Raw genomic sequence first — 17,583 nt, forward strand, 5'->3', positions numbered from 1 at the left:
TAATCGAAAGATAAAAGTGCTATATGCGAGTTTGATTAAAGAGAGAAATTTGAATAACCACTTCTTCATGATGCACAAATTTAATTTTCCTTTAATTTCCCCTACAAACTATACAAATACAGTCTTGTGTGAGAGATGGACACTCAGAAAATACTGCGGCAGTGGGACTGGGCTAAGGCAACTGTGTCTCCTAAATACTGTATAATGTACAGTACACATGTCGGGTGATACAATGTTACAGATACCTTCATGTTAGACACCACACCTTGGATGCAAGCTCAGGAAGGAAAGTTTAACGTATATTCATATTATCACAGGAAAAGTGCAAAATCAGGCATTGGCTGCATACACTCGATATATAAATAGACATTCTATATAATGCCTGATGCTAAGCAGGCAAATAGTCCAATTTAAGTTTCACTTCAATTTTTTTTTCAGAAGTAGCCATTCTTTGACATTAAAAGTAAGAATTCCAAATCAGCTATACTCCGGGCCAGTTAAGAGCTGCAGATAAACAAGACTGCTGTCTATCCTCGAATGAACACAAGCCATATAGTTAACCATGTTGACTGAACAGCTTGAATCCTGGTTCTCACACTTGGTCAGCGGCAAAATTCCACTTTCTTAACATATTCCTTTTTTTGTGATAACGCTAAAAGTAAAAAAAAAAAACACAAGACAAACCTACAACAATTCATCCGTACTGTGCAAGCGACTCAGTATCAAAGGCTTGTTGGGAGAGAGAGGTGTAATGGTGCCGTTTCAAGTGTCAGTTGCAAGTGTCCGTTACAAGTTTCTGAAGTCAGCACTCAGAGGGTTAAACATGCAGGTGATGATTGGATGATGCAAGCCCTTTACAAAATACCTACAATGCACTTATGAGGGGTATATTGGTAACATTTGTGGGTTTTTTTTTCTTTTTTTGGTTAGTTCCAGTATGTGTGTGAATGTTGAATTATCACCCAGCTGTGTGTGTATATATATTTTGTTTGTTTTGTTTGGATATTGTATATTGTGAACAGACCCATTGACAAGTACACAATGAAACTGGATACCTGAGCTCAGTACATTTAGCAGATTGTGGTTTTATGGAATCAATGGCTATGGACACGTATAACGGAGTTGCAATAACAATTAAGTCACCGCTTAAAACCTTGATACATAACTGAAGCAGATAAAGATGAGACAAGAGGCACTTTTAACCCCTGCAGAGCCAGAGTGCTATTTTGCACTTCTGGATCACAGCAGTTAAAAACAAAAACATTTTCTATAAATATGAGGAACGCCATCTACTATATTCTTACCAGAAATGCTAATTTCACTGTGACAGACCAATGTGTCTAAGGACATTTCTAACACTGGTCAAGAAGGTATAACTAGTGCTGCAGGCACTATCCCCTTCAGAGTGATGCTCGGAGATCAGTTTAAGGCAGGTCATCAAAATGAAGTTTCTTGGTTTTTGTCTTAAAGGTCTCCATTTCATGAGCCCCAAAGCTTGCAGTTGAATACCTCCCCAAAATAAGAAGGGTTTTGAAATGCATATGCCTAGAAATGAGCAGTTTGTGGCATGACTTTGCACTGTCACAAGAAGAAAAACAAGAAACCTATAAATCAAGATGGCACTACCGCCATTATCGGCTCTTCATTTCTGAAGAGTATATATTCTTACCACCTGTAGTTATTTGATCTGAATCTGCATGATTTATTTTTGAAACAGACAGGCAGCGCACTTTAACACCTACCCATTGCAGAATCTTTGCTCCCATAAGGCTAAAGCATCCGTCAATACAGATTTCTGTACTAACAGCCACACTAGGTGTGCAATAGATTTGAAAGTGCAGTGAAAAAAAATCAAGGGGGTGTTTTTATCAAGTATTAGCAGAGGATGAAACGGTGAGCCCTGATGGGGCAAGGTATATCAAGGTGGTGGGAATGAGAAGAGGTATTTAGAGTTTCTCAGGGACAACTGGGCTTGGACGCTCCACGTAAAACAGAATATAAGCCTTTGCTTTCACCACGGTCTCTTCTTCGGTCAGAGTCACTGTACTGTCATTGAAGTGAAACCAGCGTCCTTCATGTGTCGCATAAGCAGTGTAGTGTCCAGACCCAACACTAAGGAGAGGAAGACAAGAAAGAAATCTCACTAGTTCTCTTCCAAGATATAAGTGCTTTTGGAGTGATAATAGAGTATTATAGCAATTTACAACAAAGCTGTATTTTCCTAAAATAAAATATGTTAGGTGGGTAAGGCAAGATATGATTAAAGTGGTGATGAACTACAAAAAAAATTTGAACATTTTAGCTGGGTAAGTGCCGATGAACTACAAAACTCTCATGATCCTCCTCCATCAACCACCACACTGTCAAACAGTCGTGTTGCAAAGAGAATCTGTGAAATCTGGTGGCAGTAAAAAGTAGGACTGTCACGGTGCTTATGGCTCCCTTCCACTAAAAAACAGCTTGTGGTGGCGAAAAGGTTAAAAGTAAGTTTGTGGTTCCTTGGTTGTTTGACAGGTGTTTGCTGCACAGAGTAACCACAATACTCACCCAGATCCATGATGAACGACAACAGCTGCAAGATCATAAAGGCAGCTTTCTGGGCCAATGTTTTCTGGCTAAAATGGAAAAATGAATAAAGATGGAGATGGGTTAGATCCCAAAACAGTAAAATCAAATACATTCAAAACTACATTACATGATGCTCTCCTGGACCAACTAGACACAAGGAGCAGACCATTTGTCCGTGGAAGTTTCACTTATCACCCTGTAGAATCTCAACTTGTTACCTGCAGTTCAGCTGATGAACAAAAAATAATAATCAAATACATTTTAAAAATATATATGGTCTTATTGCGGCTTAAAGAGTAGCTCATTTATTAGCGGAGTAGAATCTAAACATGGCTTTGGGGAACGCACAGCTGTCTAACAGTACAGGTGTTGGTTCCTAGACAGACAGACATTATTGTCTTCGGAAGGCAAACAGTGAAAGAGCAAACAAAAATCATCTTCTCAGCTCAACCCTATCTGAAGAGACCTCTGAGGTCCTGAAAGTCTATTTAACTTTACATCTCTTTATATGCTGGCAGAATTAACAGCATCAACTTTGATTAAACACTACAAGGTCTCAGGTCAAGCTATGTAATCAGCTGTGCACTCAGTCAGACTTACTGAGATAATGAAGACACACCACCTTATCTAGAAAAAGGAGGGAATGCAGGCTAATTACAGAGCGGCCTTCTTGAATGATAAGGAGTGGGCTTCCTTTTTAGACAAATTTAGAACAGGAATACATTCCAAGATAGCAAAATCCCAAATGTACTGATTTTAGATAATCCAAAATAGAAAATAAGTGGGCTTCATTGCCTTAAATAATGTATTCAGCAAATGCAGTTCCAGCCATATCAAAAAACTTCACGGTGTAAGCATTATATGAGGCCATTCGGTCATTCTTAAACGGAGAAACACTGAGGCGCTGGCTGTTTATAATGCCCGGTGAATAGAGGAAGATGGCTTTTCATATTATTAGAACCCACTCTTTAGTGAATAAGCCTCAATCTTTAGCATACCCAGTTACAATAGGAAGTTACATCAAATTTACCATACAGGGCTGAAGAAATTGTTTTTAGCAGTGCTCCTCTGAGATAAGCATTCAATGTAACACATGCAACAATTATGTCATATTGTTGGTGTGATTATTTATGCTATACATTTTAAGTGACTTGTATGCATGGAGAATTGCATGCTAGAGTATTGTTTTATATGCTTTACACACGTTTTATGTCTTTTTTTCCCTTCTTTAGGGAAACAATATAGAGTTTCGGAAGGTTTGCTTGCATATAAATAGTTATTGGATTCTTTAAATGGCCTTCCCCTCTTTACGATGAAGAATCTAACACGTACACCATTAACCTAGACTATACACTGGGCCCATGTAGGTGACAGTACACAATCATTGCACGGGAAGACACATACAAACTGGGTGTTTATATGTTATAAAGTACACCAGAAAAACCTGGGTGTAATTTTGTTCCTCAATAATAGCAACATTGTAGCTGATGGTAATAAACTATAGAGAGGAGCTTTTAGTGGTAGCGGGAAGAGGGTTTAGAATGCTACCTGGTATAAGACATTGGAGGTTGATGTACTAGGGGGACAGATTAGTAGGCCTGCTCAGAGATGTGGCAAATATATCCAAAAACGTAAAGGATGTAAAGTCTAAATATAAGGATAAAAATGTAAACATTAAAGGAGAAGCCATGTCCTTCAGTCTGACAGCAGCCATATTGAAGCAAAAACACAAGTGGATGTACAGGCAACACTCCCTTAACAAGCCAAAATGCCAGCACTAGCAAAGGAGAGGACATCAGCAGCTCTATGTTTGGAGAACAGAAAGGCTTTGGGGACATACATGTTCAACCAGTATCTTAAAATTAGAGGTAAATGGTCCTCTAACTGCTCTATTTCAATGAAATTGAAATGAACAAAAATGATGACTATACCTCTAACAAGAAGCACTTCATGTCCAACCCACGCAGAGGAAAGTCTACATAAGTGTCCACTTTGTTTCTTAAATAAGCAGTCCAATGGAACCTCTTCAAGTGTAAGCAAAGGACCTGCAAAACACAAAAACTAGATGTTTAGTCCCTCATACCATTACACTAGAAGTCCCAGATGCTCACTAAAAACCCACAGGCTTAACTTCTCATTTAATGTGTTAGGCTTAACAGTTGGGAACATTTAAAAGTTCAATGCTACAAGATTGAGTAGGTTTATGATTTTTTCCACTGTAATGGACAGTACTGAGGAACGTTCAGCGATGGTGCCTGCCAACCTTTGGTAATTTCTGGATCCAGAATTTCTTGGTAGATTTTTGCTTTTTTTTGCATTTCAAGCACATATAAAGCTCTGTCTCGTCCAGCTCTTCCAGGTCTGTAAAGCTGCGAAGACAGTCTGAAAGAGAAAAAAAATAGCTGGGAAAGACAACAACAAAAAAAAACCTTACAAAGCATGACTCTGTTTACTAAATTAAAAAAATGCAGCGTTATTTGGGCTGGAGAAGGCTCACTGTATAGGGCTAAGCCTTCTACACAATAACATTGTCGTACCAAGATTATATTATGTAATGTGCAGCAGGATTTTTTTACACAAAACTTTTTTTTTTTTTTTTTAATGAGATTTATGGTTATCTAAATCACAAGTATTACAAATGTAACGTAATCTAGATTGCAGATGAAATTGTATACCACTATACGGCATATATTCATCCTTTTGCCCATATGGTTATACATGTAGCAATCTGGATATTCTATAGAAAAAAAAAAAAAGGAAAAACCAAAAAGGTACCTTTGAGTGTGCAGACTGGTCCATTTTCTTGGTTCTTACAACGCTTGTTACGGAATTGACTTGGAATATCTAAGGAGAGATCTTGAAAAGGAAAGGGAGATCAAGATTATGCAAGTCACAATATATTTACGTCTACCAGCTATTCTGGATAGCTCATACTTTTTCTTTCTTAACTACATTGTTTGAATGCATTAACTGGCAACAAACCGAGTTTTTTTTTTTTTTTTTTTTACTTCTTTAAAAAAACTCCCTGGAACCACTATGCATTATAAAGAGGCATATATTGGGTACAGGACTGATCTGTACCCAGTATAATGCATAGTTTAATCAAGGAGGTAACTTCTGGGAAGTCCAATTTAAATAACACGCATTATACAGAGCCAACCTCACTATTCTTGGAGCTGATGCTAACAGGTGCAGCGATCTTCAAATGGGCAAAGTGATCCTGATTTTCCAACATGAGGGAGGGTAAAGATCATACCTAGGAATGGATCAAACTTTCTGGATTCTGTGCCACATATTAGACAGTTTACTTCATTCTGTAGAACACCACCAAACACAGAGGTCACCACTGTTGATGCACCATTTCTATAAAAGAGGGAGAAAAATAGCAAATGGTTCACACAGGTTTAACTCATGAGCTGTAAACCAAAACTGAAAAGGATTGAAAGACAAAAAATACAGCCACACAAATAATTGGATTTAACCCTTGAGAAAGGTAGCAGATCACTACGACAATGGTGCAAATGTATGATGCCTACCTTATGTCCCTTGCTGCGTAACACATACTTGCTGTTTGCGGAATGTATGCACCTTTTTAAGTATACGTCATGATTTTTTTTAATTAACGATTTAGCAAATTCGCAAAACTTTTTTGGTTGAAGGTCATTTTGTTACTTACTTTTGATATACATAACATATATATCTATATCTATTTATATCTTAGGTGCCCTCCATTGGTGGTTTCGTGAAAGCCAAAAAAAAAAAAGAATCCCTCACCCACTGTAACCAGATATCATTTCTCTTATTCGTTAGCCATATTTAAAAAGAATGTAAAGGAATGTTTATAAAGTTGCTTAGACTGGTCAATAAAAGGTTATAACAACGTATCACATGGTAGAACAAATGTTGTTCCCTAGGTTTTCACAACATTTTGATGTTGGGTTTTGGCAACAAGTATAAAACAGAAATGGAAACTCAGATTTATGACCCATTTGTTTCTGAGTAAATCCCATGAACATTGAAAATGTAGTGGTCACTCACATCCAACATTTGCTGCTTGTGGACTGACTGCTGTCTGCTTGCGACATGACAGCGTGGGAAGAACCATCAACTTCACCCTGTAGCTCCAGATGGAGATGGTCCAATAGATAGCGCATGAACTCATGGGCGTCTTGCTGCTGATAACCCCTGTAGAAGTAGGTTTTTGTTTACAAATAATGGAGTTGTGGAAAACAATACTGCCTACGCTTGATTAGTTTGTGCCAGGAACTAATTCACAAGAACAGAGGTTCATTAAGAAATGATTCATTTGGTATTAATCCCTGCCAAAATTAGAAAAGTGGCTCAGTGATGTAAAAGTACAAGCTGGTTTTTGACTGATTGGTGACATCATAAATCAGTTAACGTCATATATTGTCTGCATGTTTGCCAAACATCAGAACTCTAGCACATATTTAGCTTATACTGGAAGAGTTAAGGTGATTTAAAAAAACTAAAATCCACAACGCTTTTAAGAATTCAATTCAAGTTATTGTAATTTAAAAGCTCCCCTATGTAACAATCAAATCTAGCTTCTCTTTAAACTGTGTTACCTGAAGTTCGGCATGATCTTCCATACCACATAGAATAAGGATTCCGGACTAAATGCCGCCTGGCTGCCTTGCCACAACGAACACAGTGTCTTCCTAAACTCTTCAACCAGCGATCTACAAAAAAGATCAATCGTTATTACAGAGAAACACACACCAAACTTTAAGCCTTAATATAAATTACTCATCCTATAATCCTCATTTTTTCCATTTTAACCGTTTTTTTTTTTCCTATTACATACTTCAAGAGATAGGCTTTTTTAATGTTATCCTAACTGCAGTCTGACACAACTCCTTCTGTCGCACTCATCTGCTCTGCAGTCTCCTTCTGTCTCGAATATTAGTGAATATCTTATAATTAGTAGAACACATCAATATCCGTCAAATGCAGTCGGCTCTTATGAAACAAGGACAGATTGTCTGAGGGTGGAAGATCAGCATGGGTATCTTGAAAGCAAGCAATACAAAATTTTCATTCCATTAATATATTTTCTTTTAATATGACTGGATATGTCACAAGTCTTCTGACTAGCCTGCTCAATAGCTATGCAGTCATTTCACAAACTTCTCTCTTATTTCCACTGGGATTAGGAAAAATACAAACTCCTCTAGCTTACACCTGCTTTACACCCAGTAACTCACACATTAACTTCTCCTTGACTACGCGTGTGGTAGATTCGGCGTCCTGCTGTCTTTCCGTTGCGAAGCTCTACAGCTGGTAGTTCCTTGAAGTAGCAGCAGAACTGCTCAATGTTGCTGTAAGAGGACAGATAGGAGAATAAGGAGCAGGGCCTGAAAATAGCACACCGGTGATGGACTCCAGAAAAAGCTTGGTATAGGCAAGCAGATTCAGCCTGCTCGAGCTCTAAATACTCTACAAGTAGAACAAGAAGCTGTGTGAGCCATCACATTTTTTGGCCCCCCCATGATATACATATATTTATTAGTAGTAGAAGTATTATTAAACACTCATCTACAGACACCAGACAAACCAGAAGGCTTGTTTTTCATTCAGAAATCTCATGGTGATGCCACAACCACAAGGGATTCTGGGTAGGCGCATGCAAATAAGGCTAACAATTTTCAAGGGATCCATGTATAAAGTGGATATAGAGTCAAAGGTGATAATTGTATTTGCATGTGCCTACCCAGAATCCCCTGTGGTTGTGGCAGCATCATGAGATTTCTGAGGGAAAAACAAGCCTTCTGGCTTGTCTGGTTTCTGTAGATGAGTGTTTAATAATACTTATACTACCCCTTAAATTTAAGTGGAAGGGTTTCCATCACTTTTACCCACCATAACTTATGTAATGCAGTGCTCGACAAATCCCAGGCGCCAGGTCGCCATGGCGACAGAGAATTTTGTCCTGGCGCCTAGGTTTTGTCAGCCTCTTACATCCAGAAAAAATTGTGGATGTAAGAGGCTGAGTCACCACACGGGGGCGCTGCTGCTGCACAGCCACTCCGAGCCCGCCCCCGAGCCTGAGATCACTCCCACGGAGTGAGCCTGTAGGCTGAAAACGCGGTTGCTGCAAAACCAGCAATCGTGTTTTCAGCTGCCACAGGCAGCTTCAGGAAAGGGGGTTGTGTGTTGATTGGGTCCCCACACAAGTGTGGGGACCGGACCCAACACCCCCCAGCTGCCTGATCGCTCCATGAGAGCGACAGTGCAGCGTTAACCCCTTCAGTGCCGCGATCGCGGCATTTAGGGGTTAATTCCCGTTTTGTACGGGGCTCTGCTGCTGGTGGTCTGCCTGGAAGCCCAGGCAGACCAGCAACAGCAAAAACGAGCCCCCACAAGCCCTTTGATGATTCCTGTAGGCATGGAAGCCTACAGCAGTCATCAAAGACTCCCCTCCCTGCAATGGCTGGTCTATAGACCAGCAATTGAGTCCCAACTGCCAGAGGCAGCTTCAGGGACAGTGGAAAGGGTTCTTTGGTCTCCACATGAGTGTGGAGAGCAGCCCCAACACCCCCCTGCTGCCTGATCGCTCCATGAGAGCGACAGTGCAGCGTTAACCCCTTCAATGCCACAATTGTGTATGACACATTTGTGGCATTGCAGGGGTTAACATTTGTCCCCACAAGCTTGTGGGGACTAAATATCAATCAATGCTGTGCTCCAATGGAACATCAGCATCGAAAGAGTTAAAAAAAAATTAATAAAAAAAAAAAAAAACAGCACTGACCTGAAAGTCCAGGGTGCTTCCAGGTCAAACGCTGTGAGTTTAGTAAGTGGGCTGATGATGATCAGATCACTCCTGACCAAGTGTTAGTTTAAAAAAATCCTGGCTCCTAACTTTTTTACCTGGCGCCTAGAGTCAAAACAAATTTGTCAAGCCCTGATGTAATGATTATATATATATATATATTCTAACGTACACATATGTATTGTATACACACATATACATAAAGATTATTCTAAGTAATTTTTAAAATATCCCAAAAAATAATAAGAGACATCTGGCCCATGTAGTCTAACCATTCATATATAAATTAATTAAAAAAAAAAAAAAAAAAAGCAGAACAAAGAACACACAAGATTACCTGAGCGATTGAAGAATTGCATTCATGAAGCAGGTATTCCCCAGATTTCTGAGACCTGTAGCACAAAGAGCGGTTGTGCTTCCCTGAAAAAGACAATTCCGTAGTAACCTGATTACTGCACTAAATATATTGCACTGTTGTAAAGAATGGCAAACATCTGATAACCACAAATACATACACATACTAATATACTCTACATTAAAAACAAGAAAAGAACTACAGCATACAGTTTGAAAGGGCTACAATACTTAATTGGTCATTTACGTATGTAGAGTAGCCTATTACATATTAGCCAAATGGTAGGTATACTGGGTGATACTTACATTCACTTTAAGCAGCTTCTTATTATGCGAGGCATTCTCCAATAGTTTTCTTTTACGATGTCTATCTGCTGTAAATGCAGAGCTATCAAAAGGACAGATGCAAACAATACGTAGTTAGTAAATTAAAACTAATCATACACCGGCAAGGCATCGATATAACGCCTAAACAGACTTAGACAATTTACGAAATTAGGAGAAAACCTATAAATTACCTAAAAGGGAAACAAGTTTTTGGCTTAAATTATAGGTTTTGTTTAGAAACAGAATTTGTATTGTTTTAATGACAAAGTGTAGACAGGGTACACGTGCTACAGAGACACTCACTTTTCCAAATTCTGCAAGTGTTCTCGAACTTTCTGGACTAAACAGAGCTTTGTATCGTTCACCACAAAGTCATCACAGCGGTAGCTGTAGAGAAGAAATAATGGGGTATTTAGAACAGACTGACATTCCCAAACATTCATGCTCATTTATCTTAAATACCAAGATAAAAGGTTAACAAGGCAACGCTACTGACCAGTATGTGCTGTAACTGCTGCAGTCCATACAAACTGTGTGTTGAGTCTTCTCCTTGTCAGACTTTTCTGGTCGCTTGTGATTAGCGAGTGGGGATTGAGCATCCTCATAATGTTTCTTGGCATGGCCATTTACATATCTGTGACAAAAACAAGGTAGAATTTTTTTTTACAAACCCCAACATGTTTTCCGTTATCCATTCCCTGCTTGCAATGAAATGGTACTGACCTATTGTATGACCTGTGCAATAAAATGGTTTTTCTGTCATCAAACCATCAGGATAATTTACCAAATGAAACAACGCTTCTCTGTTTTCCAAGGATTATGCCGGTGGCTTATCACCTGCTTCCATTTTTATCTACCTAGATTTACAATGTTAGTGTTTGCAAATCTATGGAATCTACTGATAAAAAGCAGATTTCATGTGTATTTTAAAATTGACTTAATACCTGTTAAAACACATACATAAGTGCTGGAATATCATTTTCCAAACAACTGCGATACAGATGATCTGCTAACTTTGCCTCAACCTAAACGGTTAAAGAGTGCCAGGGCCGGACTGGGAATGAAAAGCAGCCCTGGAAACACTTGGAGACCAGCCCCATATAGTTTATCTCGCGGTCGAGCTCTTATACCCACACGCACCCCTTATATATACCCGAGTCACACTATTTGCCATACAAATAACATTCTTTTTATTACATTATTTGTATTAAAATGCCAGAAAGCAAAAGTGTTAAAAGGCCCTAATAAATTAAATACATTACACATAATGGAATCAAAACATTTGCTACTGCAAGCATTTTTAGATTAAAAAGTTCCATTTTATTCAGTGGAACAAAACAGTGATCACATTATTCTTCACAATATTATTTTAAGAAACGTTTATTTCTTTATTAATTCATGTAAACTATTTTTTCATATTTAAGAAAAGCAGTGATTGAGAAAAATATATATATATTTTTTTTATTTGCCAACCTACCCCCTATATGTCACTCTGGCATATAGGGGATAAAAGGCATATCACGGGACAGAGTGGCATATAGGGGGTTAAAAGGCATATCATGGGACAGAGTGGCATATAGGTGGTTAAAAGGCATTTCTGGAGGCAGAGCGGCATGAAGGGGGTTAAAAGGCATATCATGGGGCACAGTGGCATATAGGGGGGTATAAGACATTTCTGGAGGCAGAGGGGCATATAGGGAGTTTTAAGGCATATCATGGGGCACAGTGGCATATAGGGGGTTAAAAGGCATATCATGGGGGACTCTACCTCCAGAAAAGCCTTAAGCCCCCATATAACACCCCCCCCTCCTGCCCGACTTACCACTGCTTCTGGTGTCTGGTGAGGGCAGCGGGTGAAGGCCGCCATTCATGAAGTTAAAGGGGCTGGTGTTCACGCACCGCACCACACCACACAATGGTCGTGCCCCAACTGAGTGCTGAGGCACTGCCATTGGGTGGTGCGGTGTGTGCACCGCCCCCCTTAACCTCATTAGACGCCGGGAGGAGGCGGCCTGGGTGCTGCTTTCAATACCACTCGCAGCCGCTCAGCGGCTGTTTTGAAAGTTTGTCTCCCGCGACCGGCCCACGGAGTGACCGGCCCAGCGGGAAATTTCCTGGTATCCTGGTGGGCCAGTTCGGCCCTGAAGAGTGCCTGATCAAAGGGCAGATCTCTAGCTGTTGTGGAACTTTATACCCCATAATCATCAATATAGATATATTGTTTAAAAAACTCTATATAGGCCTGCTTATTCAGTCACAGGTAGATCACTGAAGCCACAAATAAGGCAATCCTGAGTATAAGAGCAGAACAAGGACCAAATAACATTACAGGTTTTTATAGCAGGAAAGGATGGACCAAACGGTTAAATCCTAGAAGGTAGAAAAAAGTATCCATCAAATTGCATTATCATGTGAGAGGGGAAAGTCACCCCAACATCCTAGTTTTTGTATGCTAGCAAGAGATTGTTGTGTATGTGACAATAAGACAATAATGACAATAAGACAATAATGATCATGCACATCCATGCAGGACATTAGAAAAGATTCCTCGAAGAAACACACGCTAACACATGGCTTACAGAAATAGTAAGAGAAGTGTATCTACACGAGATTATGTTTTTAAACATCACGTCAGTTTTATAATCGGGGACTACTTAAGATTTCTTAACAAATATAGTAGAGAGAACAGTGTTTGGGCCAAGCTTCCTACACTCACCTTCCACAGTGGACACTGGAACACGTCAGGCAGACCCACGGGCTTTTGTTTGAACGGCACACTATCAACGAAACAAATAAAACAAAATAAATGATTTACCAATAACATCCACCAAGTGAGAGGCTGTACAGAGGAGAAAGTCAGCAACAGGATTTCATGGGATTTACAGGGGAACCGTCAATGATTAAACACGCTATCATCCCATAAAAACATCTTAATTACTTCAGTTAAAAATTCATATTAAAAGATGAAATCAGAGGCGGAATCTAGAACATTAGCCAAAACAAGATTCTATATTTTCAATAATTTGATCCACATGCGCGGTAAACCAATGCAATGCACCTGCTTTCCTCAACACTAATCTCTGCTCTTTTGAAAGAAATACCTTTTCCTTTTTCAAGTTGAACAACTTTGTTGACACAGATAGATAATTACCAGTCAGTTACTAGCCAAACACTTCATTTTTGCCTTTTAACACCAAGAAAAGCTACAAAAAGTTCAAAGGTTTGCCTTTAGTGACAATTTAGCCATTTAAACTTTCCTGCCTATTAGCCAACAACAACTGATGTATCTTGACCAAGCCAGGGCAGCTCCCCAGCCACTCAACGACTACCTACCTGCAAGCCCTCCATGCTCTATACCGAGTGGCGGGCCATAACGTCATATCCCCCTGTGTTCCATTTCAAGGACGCACGCCACGTGCCACAGCATAAGTTCACTGTGGAGGTTTTACCAGCGATGCCCAATCCTCCATATTGTATATAAGCCATTACCAATTGCCCCATGCAGCATTGGTATAATTACCCCATTAGCACTGCAACCCATGGGCATGCAAGTCATAGGACTTGCATGCCCATGCTCTCTATTAACAACACCATATTGTGTCCATGTGTTACAATGGTTAAAGAAAGAAACATTTAGGAGTTAAACCGTTAAACGTAAATAATGCTAAAAGTCGGAAACATTGTGAAATATAGATTATCCAGGAAATTTGCCAATTTAGTCCGGGATGTCAAAATTGTAAGGTGCACTTAACACAAACAAGACAATTTTCAATCGGTTACAATATAAACAAAAGTTATACAAATACAGAGGGTGATGACTAGCCGAGCATCATAAGAAAGGGGGAAAATGATAATTATATGCCACTATTATGTCCTTTACGTACAGTGTTAATATAAGTTGTACTGTCCTATTCCAAGGCTTTGTGTTTTCAAAAGATATCAGACGCATTGGGCCAGTTCTTCAAATCGAATTATAAAATCCACACCCTACCTTTTATCTTCCTTGTAACATCATGACTTATCGCACACTCGCAGGAGACTCGTATGCGTAATACAGATAACCTTGCCTGACCTTAGTTATTAGGACAAAGATGAAAAGCCCCGGTGCACTGACACTCTAGATCAGTATTGCTCGGAAAAGGCACTCGATTACAGAAGGTGTGTATGAGTAAAGCTAGCAGACATGTTCAAATCCAAGGTGTATCCAGTTAAATGGATGTGGGTGCAATGCTTAAAAACCCCATAGGCATTAACTATATTATGAATCCAAAGCCTCCAGGGAAATAATATCTGATCAGTACAGTAATCCGGGAGCCCTTATCTGCCATCACTTTCTTTGAGTCTTTGTAATCCATGATTTGACACTTCCCTCTTTTTTCATTGCCTTGAAATCTGCTTTATTTACAATTTTAACAGCCAAGATAAAAACAAAATCATTTCTAAATCCGTACTATATATATATATATATATATATATATATATATATATATATATATATATATATATATCTTTTTTTTTTTTTTTTTTTTATTTTTTTTTTTTTTTTTAAAAAGGAAAAAAACTATCCATGCATGAAAATGCCCAACGGCCAAATGGTTGCAAATATAGTTAACATAGGATAAGCGGCAAAGAATTGAAAAACAATTTGTATTGAATACTTGAATGTATTTATTAACTAGTTAATTTCGCCTGCCAAAATAGGACATCTGGCACTGTTACAAGAGGAGTTAAGCAGCAAATAGCAACTGAAGGGTTAAAGGACATAAAAGTAAAGAGAAGCATAAAGAAGTAAGAAGGCAGCCTCGCCCAAGGAAATCAGGATTCAGAAACCACAATCACTGCAGTGCGAGCGGCTTCTTCCAACAATAAGAGGAGATCACACATAGACTACCCCTCCACGCTTACTACATCCTTATACCCCCCCCTCCTGCACTTCCATCACAGCAAACACCAGGAAATCCCGGATGCACGTAAAGTACAAGTATATATATATATATAATCTAAAGCGGATCGCTGGGGGCCACAGATAGCACAATGGCACATAAGAGTTTGTCCCAAGCCTCGCAGCTGCTTTAGAAATTGTCCTGTTAGCTCCAACCATTACAAACAGGAATATACCCATCGAATGTAACCGCAATTCCAGGGCAAAGAACCAAGTGTGGAGCAATAACCTTGGAAAACCAACTGAATCTTCCTACCGATTGCACTTATTTAACCCCTTCACTGCAGAACTGCTCTTAATTCATAACCCCATTGTTCTAGCATTTTACGCTTTTTGTTTCCCTCAAAGGATGCTGTAATCGGATGCAGGGTACTGGGGTTTCCATCTGAGTCGTTACTGCAATGTTTCCATCGATGTACTTACATTGTGATCAAATATTATTTATAAATAATGTGAAACTAGAGTTTTATAAAGAATAATAACGTATATGTTTACTCATTCGCATGGGCTATATCAAACTAACTGAACATACCCAGATGATATATATATATATATCTAACATGGATCATCGGCTCCTGTGTTTCCTGGATCAGGCTGTTGTAGGGAATGTGATGACAAAGAATGATGTTACAAAGTTTCACTATGCCATGTGTACATACATGTCACGTGCGTCTATGGGAACATGCTTTTGTTTAGAATGTGTACCCCAAACACGTATTCACTTTCCATACACATGATGCACATCATAAAAAATGTATATACGGTTAGTATCCCGAAATGCATATATACGTCTACCCTTGTTTATAGACTTTATTCAATATATATACGATAATTGAGAGACACGCAATATGTCATCATTTTACACACAATACGGTGTAAACAAAAGGAATGTGATATTTCTCTTAGGCCCCGGCTGTACCCGGCTCCCTGCTCTTTACAATAAAAACTCCCCACTAGGCCGTGCCCGGAGCCGGGGACTTTCCTGGGAACCGCAGCCAGGCGGCGCTGCGTCCTCTTCCCCCACCGCGAACAGTTCGAGGAGGAGGAGCCGGACTCACCGCTGCAGCACCACGAAGAGGGGCAGCCGCTGGGAAAGGCAGCGGAGTCCAGAGCGATGCAGACACTGGCGGTAAGATGTGGGCACTCCATGGCAGAGCGGAGGGACACAAAGAGTAATACACAATATTCTTAAACCGGGACTATTTCCTGCATGGGAACCTAAGGGCGGGGCTGCGTGACGTCTTGATTCGCCGGTATCGCCCCGCCTACTGCGTCCTCTTCTTGGTCCCCATAGCAACTGTTACCCATTTGATCGCCACACCCCCTAGCACAAAGCACCGATGTGCATCCAAGTTGTTGTTAGAGTCTCGGCACCTTTCACCAAGCACTACACCTTCATTAATGCCAAAATGTGTGCCATCACCAGGATTCGTATGGTGCAGATGAAGACATAAGGCATTGGCAGCACAGCTCGTGTCATGTGCATAGGGAGAGTTATGGGCCTCCTTACTACAGATCCCTCATCGCCAGGGCTATTGTACACCTACAAGACCAGAGGGTTAAAATCAGGGGTAATTTCCCTTTAATCAGAGGAGGGCCAGCTTTGTTGGGCGCGGCAACCAAATACAATTAATATTCTTTTTTTCAATGCCTCCTATACATGGGCATAGGAAACCCTAAACATCTGGGGGATAGCATATTCCCTATCTGATACCCCCTTTTTCTCCCCATCAGCATGGGTGTAGGAACCCCTAAAAATCTGGGGGGGACAGCATTTTCCCCCATCAGATCCCCACTTTCTCCCCATCTCTCATACTATCGACCCTCTCCCTGCCCCCTTCTCACTAGCTACCCTCTCCCTACCCTCCCTTCTCACTAGCTACCCTCTCCCCACCACCCCCTTCACACTAGCTACACTCTCCCTACCCCACCTCTTCTTACCAGCTACCCTCTCCCTACCTCCCCTTCTCACTAGCTACCCTCTCCTCCCACCCCCCTTCTCACTAGCTACCCTCTCCCTAGCTACCCTCTCCCTACCCCCCTTCTCACTGTCTACCCCAGGGGTGTCCAAGTTTTTTCTGCAGTGGGCCACTTCATCAGAATTGTATACGTGCGCAGGCTGCACTCATTTTTCACCGTGAGAAAATATGGCCTTTAATAAAATATGCAGATTAAAATAAAGTAAATGACACAAAACGTTTACTTTTCCTCTCACTGATTTCTGGGCCTAGAAAGTTTTGTGACTACAAATTCAGGACTCAGGATAATTAAAAATGAAATAGTTCTATATATTCTAGGGATACACCAAAATGAAAATTCTGGACCAAAACATTCACGGTTCACTTAGCCAAAACCGAAAATGACCCCCACCTTTAAAAATAATAATAAAAACTCACATTTTTAATAAAAGTAGGTAACCCACCACAATTGGCCAAAAAAATTAGCAATATGACTTGGCATGATAGGAGTGTGATTGCTAACAGCAATCACACTCCTATCATACCCAGGCAGCCAGTACATGCTGGTACAGGGTGGCTGTAAGTGATGTGCAGACCCCATATTGCTGGCAGCATCAATACACAAGGGGGGGAGCTAG

At 40.2% G+C, this 17,583-nt stretch overlaps 1 protein-coding gene across 2 annotated transcripts; it reads right to left on the bottom strand.

The window, feature by feature from the left end:
- Positions 1-1,678: 1,678 nt before the first annotated feature.
- On the bottom strand, positions 1,679-16,216 carry USP3 (ubiquitin specific peptidase 3). Of its 2 annotated transcripts, none has more exons than XM_053462067.1 (15): positions 16,046-16,216; positions 12,762-12,822; positions 10,542-10,679; positions 10,349-10,432; positions 10,025-10,106; positions 9,702-9,784; positions 7,797-7,910; positions 7,158-7,271; positions 6,607-6,753; positions 5,825-5,931; positions 5,344-5,424; positions 4,832-4,950; positions 4,500-4,613; positions 2,548-2,611; positions 1,679-2,112 (listed from the first exon to the last, which is right to left on the bottom strand). In XM_053462067.1, the coding sequence occupies exons 1-15, from the start codon at positions 16,134-16,136 to the stop codon at positions 2,039-2,041; spliced, it is 1,473 nt and encodes a 490-aa protein (XP_053318042.1). In that variant the 5' UTR covers positions 16,137-16,216; the 3' UTR covers positions 1,679-2,038. The 2 variants fall into 2 exon arrangements, with proteins under 2 accessions (XP_053318042.1, XP_053318041.1); XM_053462066.1 differs by having other exon boundaries at positions 2,548-2,615; positions 16,046-16,213.
- Between the last annotated feature and the right edge of the window lie 1,367 nt (positions 16,217-17,583).

Source organism: Spea bombifrons, chromosome 4 (genome assembly GCF_027358695.1).
Source record: "Spea bombifrons isolate aSpeBom1 chromosome 4, aSpeBom1.2.pri, whole genome shotgun sequence".
NCBI lineage: Eukaryota > Metazoa > Chordata > Amphibia > Anura > Pelobatidae > Spea > Spea bombifrons.